Genomic DNA, 14,136 nt, shown 5'->3' with positions numbered 1-14,136 from the left:
AATATGTCTTGGTAGCTATTAGGGAGGTGTGGTTGCAGGATGACCCAGAGCGGGAACTCAGTATTCAATGTTCCAGCAGAAAAGGTAAAAAGAAAAAGGAGACAGATTAGCTCTGTTAATAAAGGATGGTAACAGTGTGGTATTGAAGATCAATACAGGTGCAATCGATTAGGATACGGGATCAGTTTGAGTGGAAATAAGTAACAGCAAGAAAAAAATGTAAATAGTCGGATTCGCCTATAAACCTCCGAAGATTTCGTACTCCAGGACAAAGTATAATTCAAGAAAAAATTAGGGCATATAAGAAAGGCACTACAATTGTCATGGGTGATTTAATCCACATATTGACTGGATACATCAGATGGACAAGGATTATGTGGAAGACAAATTTGTAGAGTGTGTCAGGGAGAACAGTGATCACAACCTGGTAACATTTCAAATTCAATTTGAGGGAGAGCAACACAGGTCTCAAACCAGTGTCTTCAACTTAAAAAAAAAGGGCAAGTACGTAGGTATGACAAAGAAGTTGCCTCCTGCAAGCTGGAAAAATAGACTAAGGGCTTCAGTGGATGAGCAGTGAGAGACATTTAAACTTTTTCATAATGCTCAGCAAAAGAGGGACCCAATGAGAAGGATGAACCAGCTGTGGTTAACAAAGGCAGTCAAAAACTAGAGCAAGCAGGGAAAGCAAGTGATGGGCTGAGGATGGGGAGTTTTTTATGTAACAGCAATGGATGGCTGAAAAGCTGATGAAATGGGAGAGAATTGTTTATGAAAGTAAATTAAATAATGAAAATAAGTCCTAGAACAATCAATATATATACCATGTTTTCATAGTTGCTATTACTTCTGAAGAAGGGTCACTGGACCTAAAACATTACCGCTGTTTTCTCTTCACAGATGCTGCCAGACCTACCGAGTTCTCTAACAAGATCTGTTTTTGTTCAGCATCGGCAGTTCTTTGTTTTATTTTAGTATAGAATTCACTTGGATTTTCAAAAGACATTCAATGGGAAGGCACACTAAAGGGTTAATGTGCAAGATAAGGACTTCTGGAGTTGAGGGTGATATATTAACATGGATTGAGATTTGGTTAATGGACAGGAAGCAAAGAGTACCCATGTTGTGATTTTTTTTAAGTTGGCAGGCTGTAACTAGAAGAATGATGCAATGATCTGGAATGAAACCTCATCAATTTACTATCTAAATTAATAACTTTGATCAACAGTCTGAAAGTTATGTTACTGTTTTTGCTGATGATACAGAGATAGATGGGAACATATTTCAGGAGGATATAAAGATATTACATAGAGATATAGGCAAGGTGACAGGAGGGAGTTTAACGTGGGGAAATGTGAGGTTATGCATTTTAGTAGTAAGAATAGAAAGCAGAATATGTTTTTGAATGGGGTGTAACCTTTTGATGTTTATGTGTAGAGGGACTTGGTGTACTCATGAAGAAAACACAGCAAATTAGTCTTCACATGCATCAGGCAGTTAGGAAGGCAAATGGTATGTTGACCTTTATTGCAAGGGAATTGGAATCACAAGAATAAAGAAATCTCATTATAATTGTTTAGGATGCTGGAGATGCCACAACTGGAGTGTTGCTCACAGTTTTAGTCTCCATAATGAATTTAAGGAAGGATAGACTTCAAGTTGAGTTGTTGTAATGTAGGTCTAAAGATTGGTCCCTCGAATGACAAGTTTCCCCATGTTGAGAGACTGAGTAACTGAGCCTATACTCTCTCTCATTTAGGTGTTTGAGAGGTCATCTCATCAAAGCACGTTAAATTCCGAAGTGGTAGATACCAAGGGGTTGCATCTGTTGGCTGAGGAATTTCAGAACACGGCAGTATCAAGATAATGAGTTGCTCATTAAGAACTGAGTTGAGGAGAAATTTCATTTGGAAGATTATCAGTTTTTGGAATTTTCTACTCTAGAGGGTTATGGGTGCTCCATTGTTGTGCAGACATAAGGTTGAAGTTGACAAACTTTTGAGGCAAGATTTTTGCCCCCCATATAGACACAATTTGCCATTTGCAGTTACCATGTTGCATCTATGTCATTTTCTCAAAGGCAGGATGACAATCAGAGGGTCCATCTGCAGCAAATGGGCAATTGAGGTAGTTTAATCGACTATAAGGCCAATTGTCCCTATAAGGCCATTTTATTTCCAGCTACCGTTTAATACAATCATGGTGATCAAATACTGTTATCCACACTATCCCATAATTGTTTGCAATGTTGATAACTGAAAATTTGATTTGATTTGATTTGATTTAATTTTTTGTTGTCACATGTACCAAAATGAGTGAGAAGCCTTGTTTTGCATGCTCTACAAGCAGACCGTACCATACCAAGGGCATCAGGGTAGCAGAACAGAGTGCAGAATATAGTGTTACAGCCGCAGAGAAGGTACAGAGAGTGAATTCAACATTAACATTTGAGAGGTCCATTCAAAAGTCTGATAACAACTGGGAAGAAGCTGTTCTTGAATTGGTTCATATGTGTTGTTGAATTTTTATATCTTCTACCCAATGGAAGAGGGAATATCCAGGGCGGGAGGTGTGTTTGATTATGTTGTTACTTTCCTGAGGCAACGGGAAGAATAGATGGAGTCAGTGGATGGAGGCTGGTTTGGGTGATGGACAGGGCTGTGTTCATGATCTTTGCAGTTTTTTGCAGCCTTGGGAAGAGCAGTTGCTAGATGGATACAAAACTGGCTTAGTCATGGAAGACAAAGGGTAGCAGTGGAAGGGTGTTTTTCAGAATGGAGACCAGTAACTAGTGGTGTTCCACAGGGATCAGTCTTGGGTCCTCTGTTGTTTGTACTATATATAAATGATCTGGAGGAAAATGTGGGTGGTCTGATAATCAAGTTTGTAGATGACATGAAGATTGGTGGAGTTGCTGATAGTGCCAACAATTGTGAAAGGATACAACAGGATATAGATAGACTGGCAACTTGGGCACAGAAATGGCAGATGGAGTTTAATCCAGACAAATATGAGGTGATGCATTTTGGAGGGTCAAATTTAGGTGTGAATTATACTGTTAAAGGCAGAACCCTTAGGAACATTAACATTCAGACGGATCTGGGCGTGCAGGTCCACAGTTCCCTAACAGTGGCAACACAGGTGGCCAAGGTGATTAAGAAGGCATATGGCATGTTGCCTTCATTGCCCAGAGCATGGAGTACAAGAGATGGCAAAACATATTGCTGCTATATAAAACCCTTGTTAGGCAGCATTTGGAGTACTGTGTGCAGTTTTGGTCACCACATTACCAGAAGGACGTGGAAGCTTTGGAGAGAGTACAGAGAAGGTTCACCAGGATGTTGCCTGGTCTCCAGGGCATTGACTACGAGTAAAGGTTAAAAAGACTAGGATTGTTTTCACTGGAAAGATGGCAGCTGAGAGGAGACTTGATAGAGGTCTGCAAAATTATGAAGGGCATAGATAGGGTGGATAATCAGAGGCTTTTTCCCAGGGTTGAAGTTTCAATTACAAGGGGGCATAGGTTCAAGGTGAGAGGGGGAAAGTTTAAGGGAGTTGTACAAGGGAAATTATTCTCACAGAGAGTGGTAGGAGCCTGGAATGCACTGCCAGAGGAAGTGGTGGAAGCAGACACATTGGCAACATTTAAGAGTCATCTGGATGTTTACATGAATAGTGCGTAATTGAGAGATATAGACTGGATAAGGGCAGAAGGTTTGTATTTTGGTTTAGTCAGGGCATGATGATTGGCACAGGCTTGGAGGGCTGAAGGGCCTGTTCCTGTGCTGTACTTCTCTTTTGTTGTTTTGTTCTTTGTTCAAACCATGCTGTGACACATCCAGATAGGATGCTATCTATGGTGCATCTGTAAAAACGGGTAAGAGTCCTTGTGGACATGCCAAATTTCCTTAGCCTCCTGAGGAAGTCGAGGCACTGTTGTGCTTTTTTGATTGTCACGTCAACGTGGGTGGACCAGGACAAATTGTTGGTGATCGTCACACCTAAGAACATGATGTTCTTGACCATCTCCATCTCAGCTCCATTGATAAAGAGAGGGCCGTGCCCTCCACTCCACTTCCTGAAGTCAATGAGGAGCTCCTTCATTTTGCTGTCGTTGATAGAGAGATGTTTGGCTTTGCACCGTGCTGCTGATCACTCAACCTCTTTCCTGTATCCTGTCTCGCCGTTGTTTGAGATCTGATCTACAGTAGACAGCAAACTTGTAAATGGAGTTGGGGCGGAATTTGGCCTCACCATTGTGAGTGTATAAGGAGTGCAGTAGGGGGCTGAGTACACAGCCTTGCGGGGCTCTGCTGTTGAGGATTATGGTGGAGGAGGTGTTGTCACCTATACATACTGACTGTAATCTATGATTCAAGAAGTTGAGGATCCAGTCACAGAAGGGGGAGCCGAGACCTAGGCTCTCAGAGTTTGGAGAAGAGTTTGTTGGGAATTATGGTGGTGAAGGTGGAACTGTAGTCAATAAGTAGGAGCCTAACCTAAAGACTGAGGTTCTACAGCCCTGTAAAAAAAGAATTGCATGATTCACCACTCTCAGAAGTAAAAAAAACTTCTCCTCAAATTGGTCCTAAATAGCAAGCCCCTTATTTTTAAGTTGTGTCATCTGCTTCTAGACTTGCCAACCAGGAGGAACAATACCTGCATCGACCCTGTCTATCCCTTTAATTACTTTGTAGGATTCAATGAGATCACCTCTCATTCTTCAAAACGCTAGAGAATACAGACACAGTTTGCACAATCTCTCTTCATAGGATGGTCCTGTGATCCCAGAAATAATTCTGGTGAATCTTTGTCACACTCCCTCCATAACAAGAACATCTTCCTGAGAAAAGGAGAGCAAAACTGCAAACAGTATTCCAGGTGTGGTTTAACCAAGCTCCTGTACAGTTGAAGCAAGACTTTACTACTCAATGTCAACGTATCTTATTATAAAAATGGAATTGATTTCCAAGAGGCTAATGATAATCATCTTCTCCACAGATATTAAGAAAAAAACCCACATTCTAAGGAACAAATCAGTAACAATTGTATTGAATGAATACAGCCTTTCAGGTGTGATTGTGAAGATGATATTGTCTTGCTGTGTGATTTGAAAACATCTATTTGGGAATCTGCAAAAATTTGGAAGTTCTCCCTGTATGATATTCTGATAATCTACAGCTCTGTTTGAATGACTTATCCATATTTCACCAAACATCTACATTTCCACTGGAATTCAGTGTGTATTTTTGATTGCATTCTCTCTAACATGTGTTGTTATTTTCCAAACTCTGCCAAGTATACAGTTTCTGCAGAATTACAGTTTAGGTACACGCTACAGCCATAAAATCTGGCTTTTACAGATATGCAAAGAATTTGTTTAAAAAAGAATGGTTTAAAAAGTCCTCATGAGTAGATGTCAATATGCATGGATTTCTACCAGTTACTTACTTTCCCCTTTCCCAGTTCAGACAACTCTATTCAAACAGGAGTTAGCCTCATCATTAAATTTAAATGTGGAAGCTTCCAAATAAACTGATCCATTTCCCAATAGATATGACAGTATAAGAAATAAAATGGTGGTAGTGTATTGTCAATGGGCCACAGTCCCAACATTAGTTAGCAACTTCTTGAGGGGAACAAGAAAAGAAAATGTTTGGCACCGTATAATCTTTCTGCTGACCAAAGCACAGAGATTTGCTATTTCTGAGGATGCAATAAATTGGCATGTCAAATTTTATGGGGGAAGATAAATTAAGACAAGATACCTATTGCTAGAACCAACTGAGGTTTCAGCTAGAGTAGTTAAGCCAAATGATTTAGTATCAGCTCAGTTTAGGAATGCAGACAAAGTAATTCACCTGTGGATATAAATGAACACAGATTTCAACAGAAACAGCTGTCACAAAATCTTGACATTTGCTCGATGATTTATCACTTTCTTCTGATTGCTGTGTCGTGTGTTTTCAAAATTTTAGTTTCCTTTAGGGATTTTTAGGAACAAATGAGTTAAGCACTGTGTCAACATCTGTAGCAGTGTTGCATATGGTGTGATGTTATTGTAAATTATATCCTTATGTTGATGTGTGTTACAGTGTTCTGTGAAATGTGGCAAGGGGGCTCGACATCGAACAATAAAGTGTACCAATCCACGCAAGAAATGCGATTTATCAACCCGCCCAAAGGAGGCAGAAGACTGTGAAGATTACTCAAAGTGCTATGTCTGGAGAACAGGAGACTGGTCTAAGGTGGTACATATTCAGCAAATCTGCTTCTTTTTTTGTATACAGTTCCTTTCTTGAGGGGAACAAGATATACAGGATGTACTTTATACAGTGCTTTCTTATCTACAGGTGCATGAGATGACGTAAAATATATGAATGGTTCAGTACAATAATTTGTTCATGCTGAGTTGTTCAGTACTTGCTGTTGAGCATTCTTCTACTTTGAGATAAACAAGAATTAATTAGATATCACAGAAGTAAAACACCAAAGTTCAATATTTTACCTTCCAAGTGGTTTATTAAGTTAATGCAATCAATAACGTTAGTCCAGGAAGATCCCAAGAAATTACTCACAATCCACACTTAGCAAGCTAATCTTAATTTGGTGGAATTATAATTGGCCTTGTCTTCAGTTAGGGACAATAAAATTAGAGAAATGATTATCTACGACCATGTATTAAAACTGCACCATTTAGATATTGGGTGAGGACTAGACCATACTCATGTATGTTACCCCCACAGTTTGATAACAAACCTTACCAACCAGTGATGAGAGGCATAGATAGAGTGGATAGTCAGAGACTTTTTCCCAGGGCTGAAATGACTATTATGAGGGGGCATAATTTTAAGGTGATTGGAGGAAGGTATAAGGGAGATGTCAGAGGTAGGTTCTTCACACAGAGAGTGGTGAGCGTGTGGAATGCGCTGTCGGCAGTGGTAGTGGAATCAGATACTTTAGAGACTTTTAAGTGACTCTTGGATAGGCACGTGGAAGATAGTAAAATGCAGGGTATGCAGGGTAGTTTGATCTTAGTAAGAAAATAGGTCGACACAACATCGTGGGCCGAAGGGCCTGAACTGTGCTGTACTGTTCTATGTTCTATGTTCTATGTTCTAACCTTCACTGCCATGGCTCAAACACTAAGCCATTTGAGGAAAATTGCTTTGGATAGAACTAGATTTTGCAATACATCAGTTCTTGAAGGAAGGATGGGTATAAGATTAATGGAAAAGTGGACTTGAATGCTTTGAAATCATAAATGCCAATCAAATCAATATTTGAAATAGAAAGAAAATAGCCTTTGAAATGTACACGTGATCAGAAATGTTCGAATGGAGAGTTACACTTTAGATGTTGACTTACCTTTTCCTTTCAGGGGTTGATTATTTTGCTGTGCATTTTCTTTTTATTGTAATTACAGTAATATTTAATTGGTTCTCCCCTCCAATACAAAGTTCTTCAACAGTTCTAGCTTGCACTCAAACATTTTGTTGATTCTTAGCTCTGGGGTGCTCTGTATGTCATCCTTAAATAAGGTAGGTGTAGTAGGGTTCTTTCAGAATCATACCAGCTAGGCAGTGTCATAAATGGAAGCCATTCTTACACGGTAGGCAGTTTCATTTCTTTTTCTTTTTTGTCCAAGACTGACTCAACTATTAGTCCTCCCAACACAGCTGGGAGCCATTCAGCTGGCACCGGTAATAAGACATATTGGCAAGAAATCAGAAACCTCACAGATTAGCATCTGCGCCTGTCCTTAATGCCAACTGGGAGAGGTCCAATACATCAGTTCTTGGTAAAATTGAATACGTCCAAGGAGAAAATGCTTCTGTTACTTTTTAAATGTTGTCTAGCTTGGGGAGCATTTAGTCCTGAAGCTGCCCTGTTCAAGAGTGGCTAACCCTTTAATCTTCCCCTTGTGGAAAGAATTTTAACCACCCACATCCCAGGGGTCAGATTCAGGGAGTGGTTACATTGGCAAAAATATGTAAGTTGAACCCAATGCACTAGTAATGTGCCTACTAGTTGTTTAAGTATGACAGGTTTGGATACAGCTCCTCCAGAAAGTGGAGTTAGTGATTCCGATATTTAAATTCAGGCACTTTTGTGAGATTTTTACCATGATTTGAAATTGTCACCTTCCACATGTGTTTTCCCTGAGGGAGAGATTATTATTAAAAGGCACTTGGGATTAAGTGGCATTCCGTGGAGAAGGTTAAAGGTCCTGAGAGTGAATAAAAATCTCAGTTCTAACAGCACAAACTCTCTCAACAAATGCTGCCTGACCTGCTGACCTTCTTCAGCAAACTCTGTTTTTGTTTCACTGCTTTACTCCCTGGTTGCTTGCAGAAAGTTACCTGGTGATGGTATTAAGATACTTTCAGTACATAAATGCATTTGGCAAATGAATTGTTTGCCAAGAACAGCAGGTTTTTTTTATATTCACTCATGGGACATAGGCATCACATTTCTTGCTCATCCCTAGTTGCTCTTGAGAAGGTGGTGGTGAGCTGCCTTTTTGAACCACTGCAGTCTATGTTCTGTATGTAGATCCACAATGCTGTTTGGGAGTAGGGGTGGGCAGGGATGTAGTTCTAGGAATTTGATCCAGTGACACTGAAGGAATGGCAATATATTTCCAGGATGGTGAGTGGCTTGGAGGGGAACTTGCGACGGGTGGTGTTCCAATGTATCTGCTGCCCTAGTCTTTTTTCAAAGTAGTGGTCATGGGTTTGGAAGGTGTTGTTGAAGGACACTTGGTGAATTTCTGCAGTGCATCATAAAATGGTACACACTGCTGTTGAGTGTCGGTGGTGGTGGGAATGGATTTTTGTGGATGTGGTACCGATCAAGTAGGTTGCTTCTTGAGTGTGTTATGGACCAGACCAAACCCCTCAAATATATGAAGACGATAATTAGCTTAACTATAGCTCTATCAAAATGCTTAACAAGATAATATATACATGTGTGTATATATATATATATATATGTATATATATATATGTAAACTACTACTAATTGACCGTTCCAACATAGTAACATCCCATAAACACACCCTTGGCAAAGGCAAATTCAGTAAAATAGATTGTCTCCTATGCAATTCTAGTAGCAGGAAGAGAACCCCATCTTTTAGCTGTAACAAAGAGAGGAATAAGAGCTTCCACATCTAGCTTCAAGACCCCAGCAACTGCAGAAAGCTAAAACTAAAAATCATGATTCTGTGGAAGCTTGACACCACATATTCAGGCTGCTTCTATTGTTCTGACTTTTAAAAAAAACCCACGGCTTCAAAGTTATTTATTTTATTGGCTTTAATCATACCACTTGACATCTCTGACTCAACCCTTCCTCAAAAGAAAAAACCAGGACAAAATACACCTCTTAAAATCATAGAAAATAAAAACCAAAAGAACTGCAGGTGCTGTAAATCAGAAACAAACACAGAAATTGCTGGAAAAACTCAGCAGGTCTGGCAGCACCAATGGGGAGAAATCAGAGTTAATGTTACTGTCAGACCTGCTGAGCTTTTCCAGCAATTTCTGTTTGTTTCTTCAAATCATAGTATTGTCACAAGTGTTGCTATGTGAAGTTTCCATATAATGATGATAACCAGGATGAGCAGACGCATGTATCCACATCTTAGACTAACTTCCCAATGGCTCAGGGTGCCATTAATTACATGGCCGTCAGAGAAGCTCCAGTTGAACCAGCACTATTCAGCAACTGCAAGGAATGCCATCCCAACCATGTTGAACTGTGCGCAATGACTATTGACTTATTCAGGTTGTGTTCACTTCCCTGAGAACTGCCAAGATGCAGCAGGGCAACATTATCGATCTGTAGGTTCCATTAAAGAGTTTTTGGGGACAGGAAATGAAAGCCCCTCCAAGTCTGACTGATCACACCTCTAAGAAACATCACCAATGAGCCCAAAAAGCACTGCAGCGATGGCCATGTGATGAAGAATTAGGTGATGAAGCAAGCTCAAGATGCACTTTAGGTGCCCGTAAATCTCTGGATGTACCCTTTAGTATTTGGCAATGAGAGATTCTCTGATAATTATGATCTGCTATGATCTTTACATAGGAAATAGGTTGCTTACTAGTCATCATCTGATGAGCATTCCAATGGAGAGGAGTAGGAGGAGGATGAGGAGGAAGATAAAGGTAGGCACATAATGCCAGTCGACCATTTGCATTTCAACTCAGATACCATGAATTCCTTAAAGCTCAAAAGACCAATTAGTCACTTTGACTGAATCATATTATTATAGTTCCCACCCCTTCCCCTGCTAACCAAAAGCTGTCCTGTTATCAACTTACATTCCACATTCAGGATGTTATAGCTTGGGAACTTTTTAAAACTCAAGGTAATTGGAAAGAGTCAACATGGTTTATCAGAGGAAGATCGTGTTTAATCAACTTATTGGAAGTCTTTTAAGGTGAAACATGCATTTTGGATACTGGGGAGCCTGTAGACATATTATACTTGGGTATCCAGAGGCATTTGCCAAGGTGTCACATAAAAGGCAATTGCACATTGTAGGAGTTCATAGTATATGGGCTAACATTAGCATGGAGAGAAGATGGTCTGGGTGGCACAAAATAGAATGTACATAGAAATAGAACTTCTTCAAATTGGCAGGAAGTGATGAATGAAGTCCTGTAGGTGTCTGTGCTGTGGCCTCAGCCTTTTACAATTTACATCAATGACTTAAATAAGGGGAGCAAAGCCGTGGGAGCTAAATTTGCAGGGGGTAAGACAAAATAGGTATTACAATGTATTGTAAAGAAGTCATACAAAGTTTGCACATGAAAATAGGTAGGCTGAGCAAGTGGGCAAAAGTCCAGCAGATGGATTATTACATGGGAAATGTGAAATTGTTCACTTTGGCAGGAAGAATAAAAGGACAAAATATTATTTAAACAGAGAACAAGTGCAGAATTTCAAGGTGGGAAGGGCTCTGGGTGTTCTAATGCATGAGTCACAAGAAGTTGTATGAAGACTGAAAGTAGTACTGAATGCAAACAGAATGCTATAATTTGTTAAGACAACTTTCTAATTTTAGGTATTAATCTGGTAAACCTTCTCTAAATTAAGGGGAGGTGATGGCCGAGTGGTATTATCGCTGGACTGTTAACTCAGAGACTCAAGTAAAGTTCTAGGGAAGAAGTTCAAATCCTGCCACAGCAGGTGGTGAAATTTGACTTCAATAAATATCTGGACCTAAGGTTCCAATAATAACCATGAATCCACTGTTGATTATTGGAGAAATACCTATCTAGTTCACTAATTTTTTTGGGGGGGAAGGAAATCTGCTGTCCTTACCTGGTCTGGCCTACATATGACTCCAGACCCACTGTGGTTGACTCTTAACTGCCTTCTGGGCAATTAGGGATAGTTAATAAATGCTGACCTGGCCAGCCATACCCTCTCCTGTGAATCCAGATGTGGTTAGCCTGGTATAAGTGAAGCATAACATCTCTACTCCTGAAATAAAATCAGACAGGCCTGGTGATGTCTGTGCAAAGGGAAACAGCAAAAAAGTCATGTCCAATATGACTCTTCTTCAGAACTGCCTATTTTGTGTTGACTTTTCCTGTAATGATATCATAGTATTTGATTTTGTAATTCCTTGCTGTACCTGCATTCTAATCTTTGGTGATTCATGCACGAGGACTTTTATTCATTCATGGGATGAAGGCATCACTGGCTAATTGCCCAGGGGGCAGTTATGAGTCAACCACATTGCTGTGAGTCTGGAGTCACATGTAGGCCAGACCAGGTAAGGATCGCAGTTTCCTTCCCTAGAGGGCATTAGTGAACCAGGTGGGTTTTTCCAACAATCGACAATGGATTTTTCATGGATTCATGGTCATCATTAGACTCTTAGTTCCAGATATTTATTGAATTCAAATTCCACCATCTGCCATGGCGGAATTCAAACCCAGGTCCCCAGGACCTTATCTGGGTTTCTGGATTAACAGTCCAGTGATAATACCACTATGCCATTGCCTCCCCAGATCTCTCTGTATCTCAGAACTCTGCAATCTCTCATCATTTAGATATTATGTTTTTTTTTAATTCTTCTTGCCAAAACCAACAATTTCATATTTTCCTATGTTATTCTCCATTTGCCACATCTTTTCCCATCTCCTTGTGTTCTCTTCACAATTTACTTTCCTACCCTATCTTTTTGTTGACAGCACATTTGGCAAACATACCTTCTGTTCCCTCATCAAAGTCATGAAAGAAATTGTAAACAATTAATGTCCCAGCACCAATTCCTGTAGCACACCAGTCATTGCATCTTGCCATACTGAAAGATTTGTGCCTATTCTCTGCTTCCTGTTAGCCAGCCAGTTTTTTATCCATGTCAGTATGCTAACACCATGAGATTTTATTTTCTGCAATGTTTTGCAGGTTCACATCACTGCACTCATACTCATGGCCGACCTGGTACATTGAATTAAAATGAAAAAAAAATCCACTTTGAAAACTAACATTTTACAGTCTTTCTGGCCATTTATTGTTCCCCACCTGTGGTTCACACACTACCTCGGCTTTATTGTAGGATCACACTGCTCTGTGTCCCTTTGGTGAATCAACATATGCAGAATTATGTTCATGAATTTTTCTTTGCCCTATAGCCTACTGAAGTGAATCAAAAATGTTGCTTGGCCTGATGTCTAAATATAATTTTGGTTTCTAGGTTAGCTGTATTTTATTTGAGCAATGCTAATTGTTTTACATTATTATTTCTTATTCTCCTGCACCAACTGGAATCAACTACATTGCAGGCAAATCCTGGAAGCCAAAAAAATTAATTTTGAAAGAGGCAAAGCAAAACAAACACAGCTTCTATGAAAGGAGTTTAAGAAAAATTTCAAAAAGCTGACACTGCATAATGGGGCAATCAGCTTAATTGTGTGCTTTATGATTCTCTGATAGTTTTCTTCACAGCACCAATCATTTCCAGGCCTTCAGCCACCTAAACCCCAAGCTCTAGGATTACCTCCCTAAATATCTGTGCTTCTCATTGGTCCCTATGACACTTTCCAAAAGCTAGCTTAACAGTCCTACTACCTCTTCATGAAACGCATATCAAACAGTGTTTGGTAGCACTCCTGTGAAGAAACTTTGGATATTTTACTCCGTGAGAGGCACTGTTTTGGCAAGTTGTAATGCCAAATTCCTTAAATTGAACAAGGGCTTTTCAACTTTCCTTTTAGACAATTTCATTTATCAACGTATAAGACATGAGTGGAATTATCGTTTTAGCGTTCTGACCTTGTAAGTGACCTGCAGTAAGTCAGGTGCAGGAAGTTGCTCCATGAGAAAGCCCTTACAGCAGACATTTTAGACTTTCAAATTCTCTAACAGCCACTGAAGAAGTGTGCTTTGGCAGGTAAATCAAGCAGCTTAGCTGTCTTCAGGAACAGCTTAACCACATGTTTAAACAATTACAGCTCTCATACTTGAACGCTGTTTAACAGTAAATATTAGCTGCAATTGATGTTTTCAGCATTTCAGATGCATATATATCTCTAGGGTGCAACAAATAAAAATTTGCTGACACATTATGTAAGAGCTACTTTTGTGTCATTTGCAGTTTGTAAAGTAGCAAAAGATTGTTTTTAGTTAGTTTTACTTTGCAGTTAGTGACATAGCCTCCAGTGATTATTTTTGAAGTTTGAAAGCAATCATTCAAAGTTTAAATGTTAAGTGAAAATGAACATCAAGTTAGATTGCTGTTTAGCAATTTTTGAAATATACTTAAATTATTATACATACAGCAAATATTTTCAACGCAAATATAAACATAGCCATTGGTATTTTATTAATAAACCCAAAAAAGTACAGTTCCTTGTGCAAGATATTAGGGAGAGCTCTTTAACCATGGAATTGTATCATACAAAAATCAAAAGGGCAGATTTTCCCCCATTGTGTATCCAGGAAGATAAAATTCTTGGATGACAGAGGAAAAAAGAGGCCTATGATATCAATGTTCTATAATAGTTTTGCAGTGCCCGGGTGAGTCCAAACTACCCCCAAAGTGGAAGGGTCAAGGTGGATGGGACAGATGTGGTCAAAGATCGAGACAACAAGGTGCAGGGCTGGATGAACACA

The 14,136-nt window shown here is 39.6% G+C and overlaps 1 protein-coding gene across 1 annotated transcript in view; it reads left to right on the top strand.

Annotated features, from left to right (window-relative positions):
- LOC109920043 (A disintegrin and metalloproteinase with thrombospondin motifs 19-like) overlaps positions 1-14,136 on the top strand; it is a 412,216-nt gene that overhangs the window by 365,075 nt on the left and 33,005 nt on the right. Inside the window, exon 22 of the mRNA XM_048619810.1 lies at positions 6,096-6,248. Coding sequence (XP_048475767.1) covers positions 6,096-6,248 — 153 coding nt within the window. The remainder of the gene's footprint in view (positions 1-6,095; positions 6,249-14,136) is intronic.

Source organism: Rhincodon typus, chromosome 3 (genome assembly GCF_021869965.1).
Source record: "Rhincodon typus isolate 14 chromosome 3, sRhiTyp1.1, whole genome shotgun sequence".
NCBI lineage: Eukaryota > Metazoa > Chordata > Chondrichthyes > Orectolobiformes > Rhincodontidae > Rhincodon > Rhincodon typus.
The sequence above is the reverse complement of the archived record's forward strand: the minus strand, read 5'-3'. Positions and strand labels throughout refer to the sequence as shown.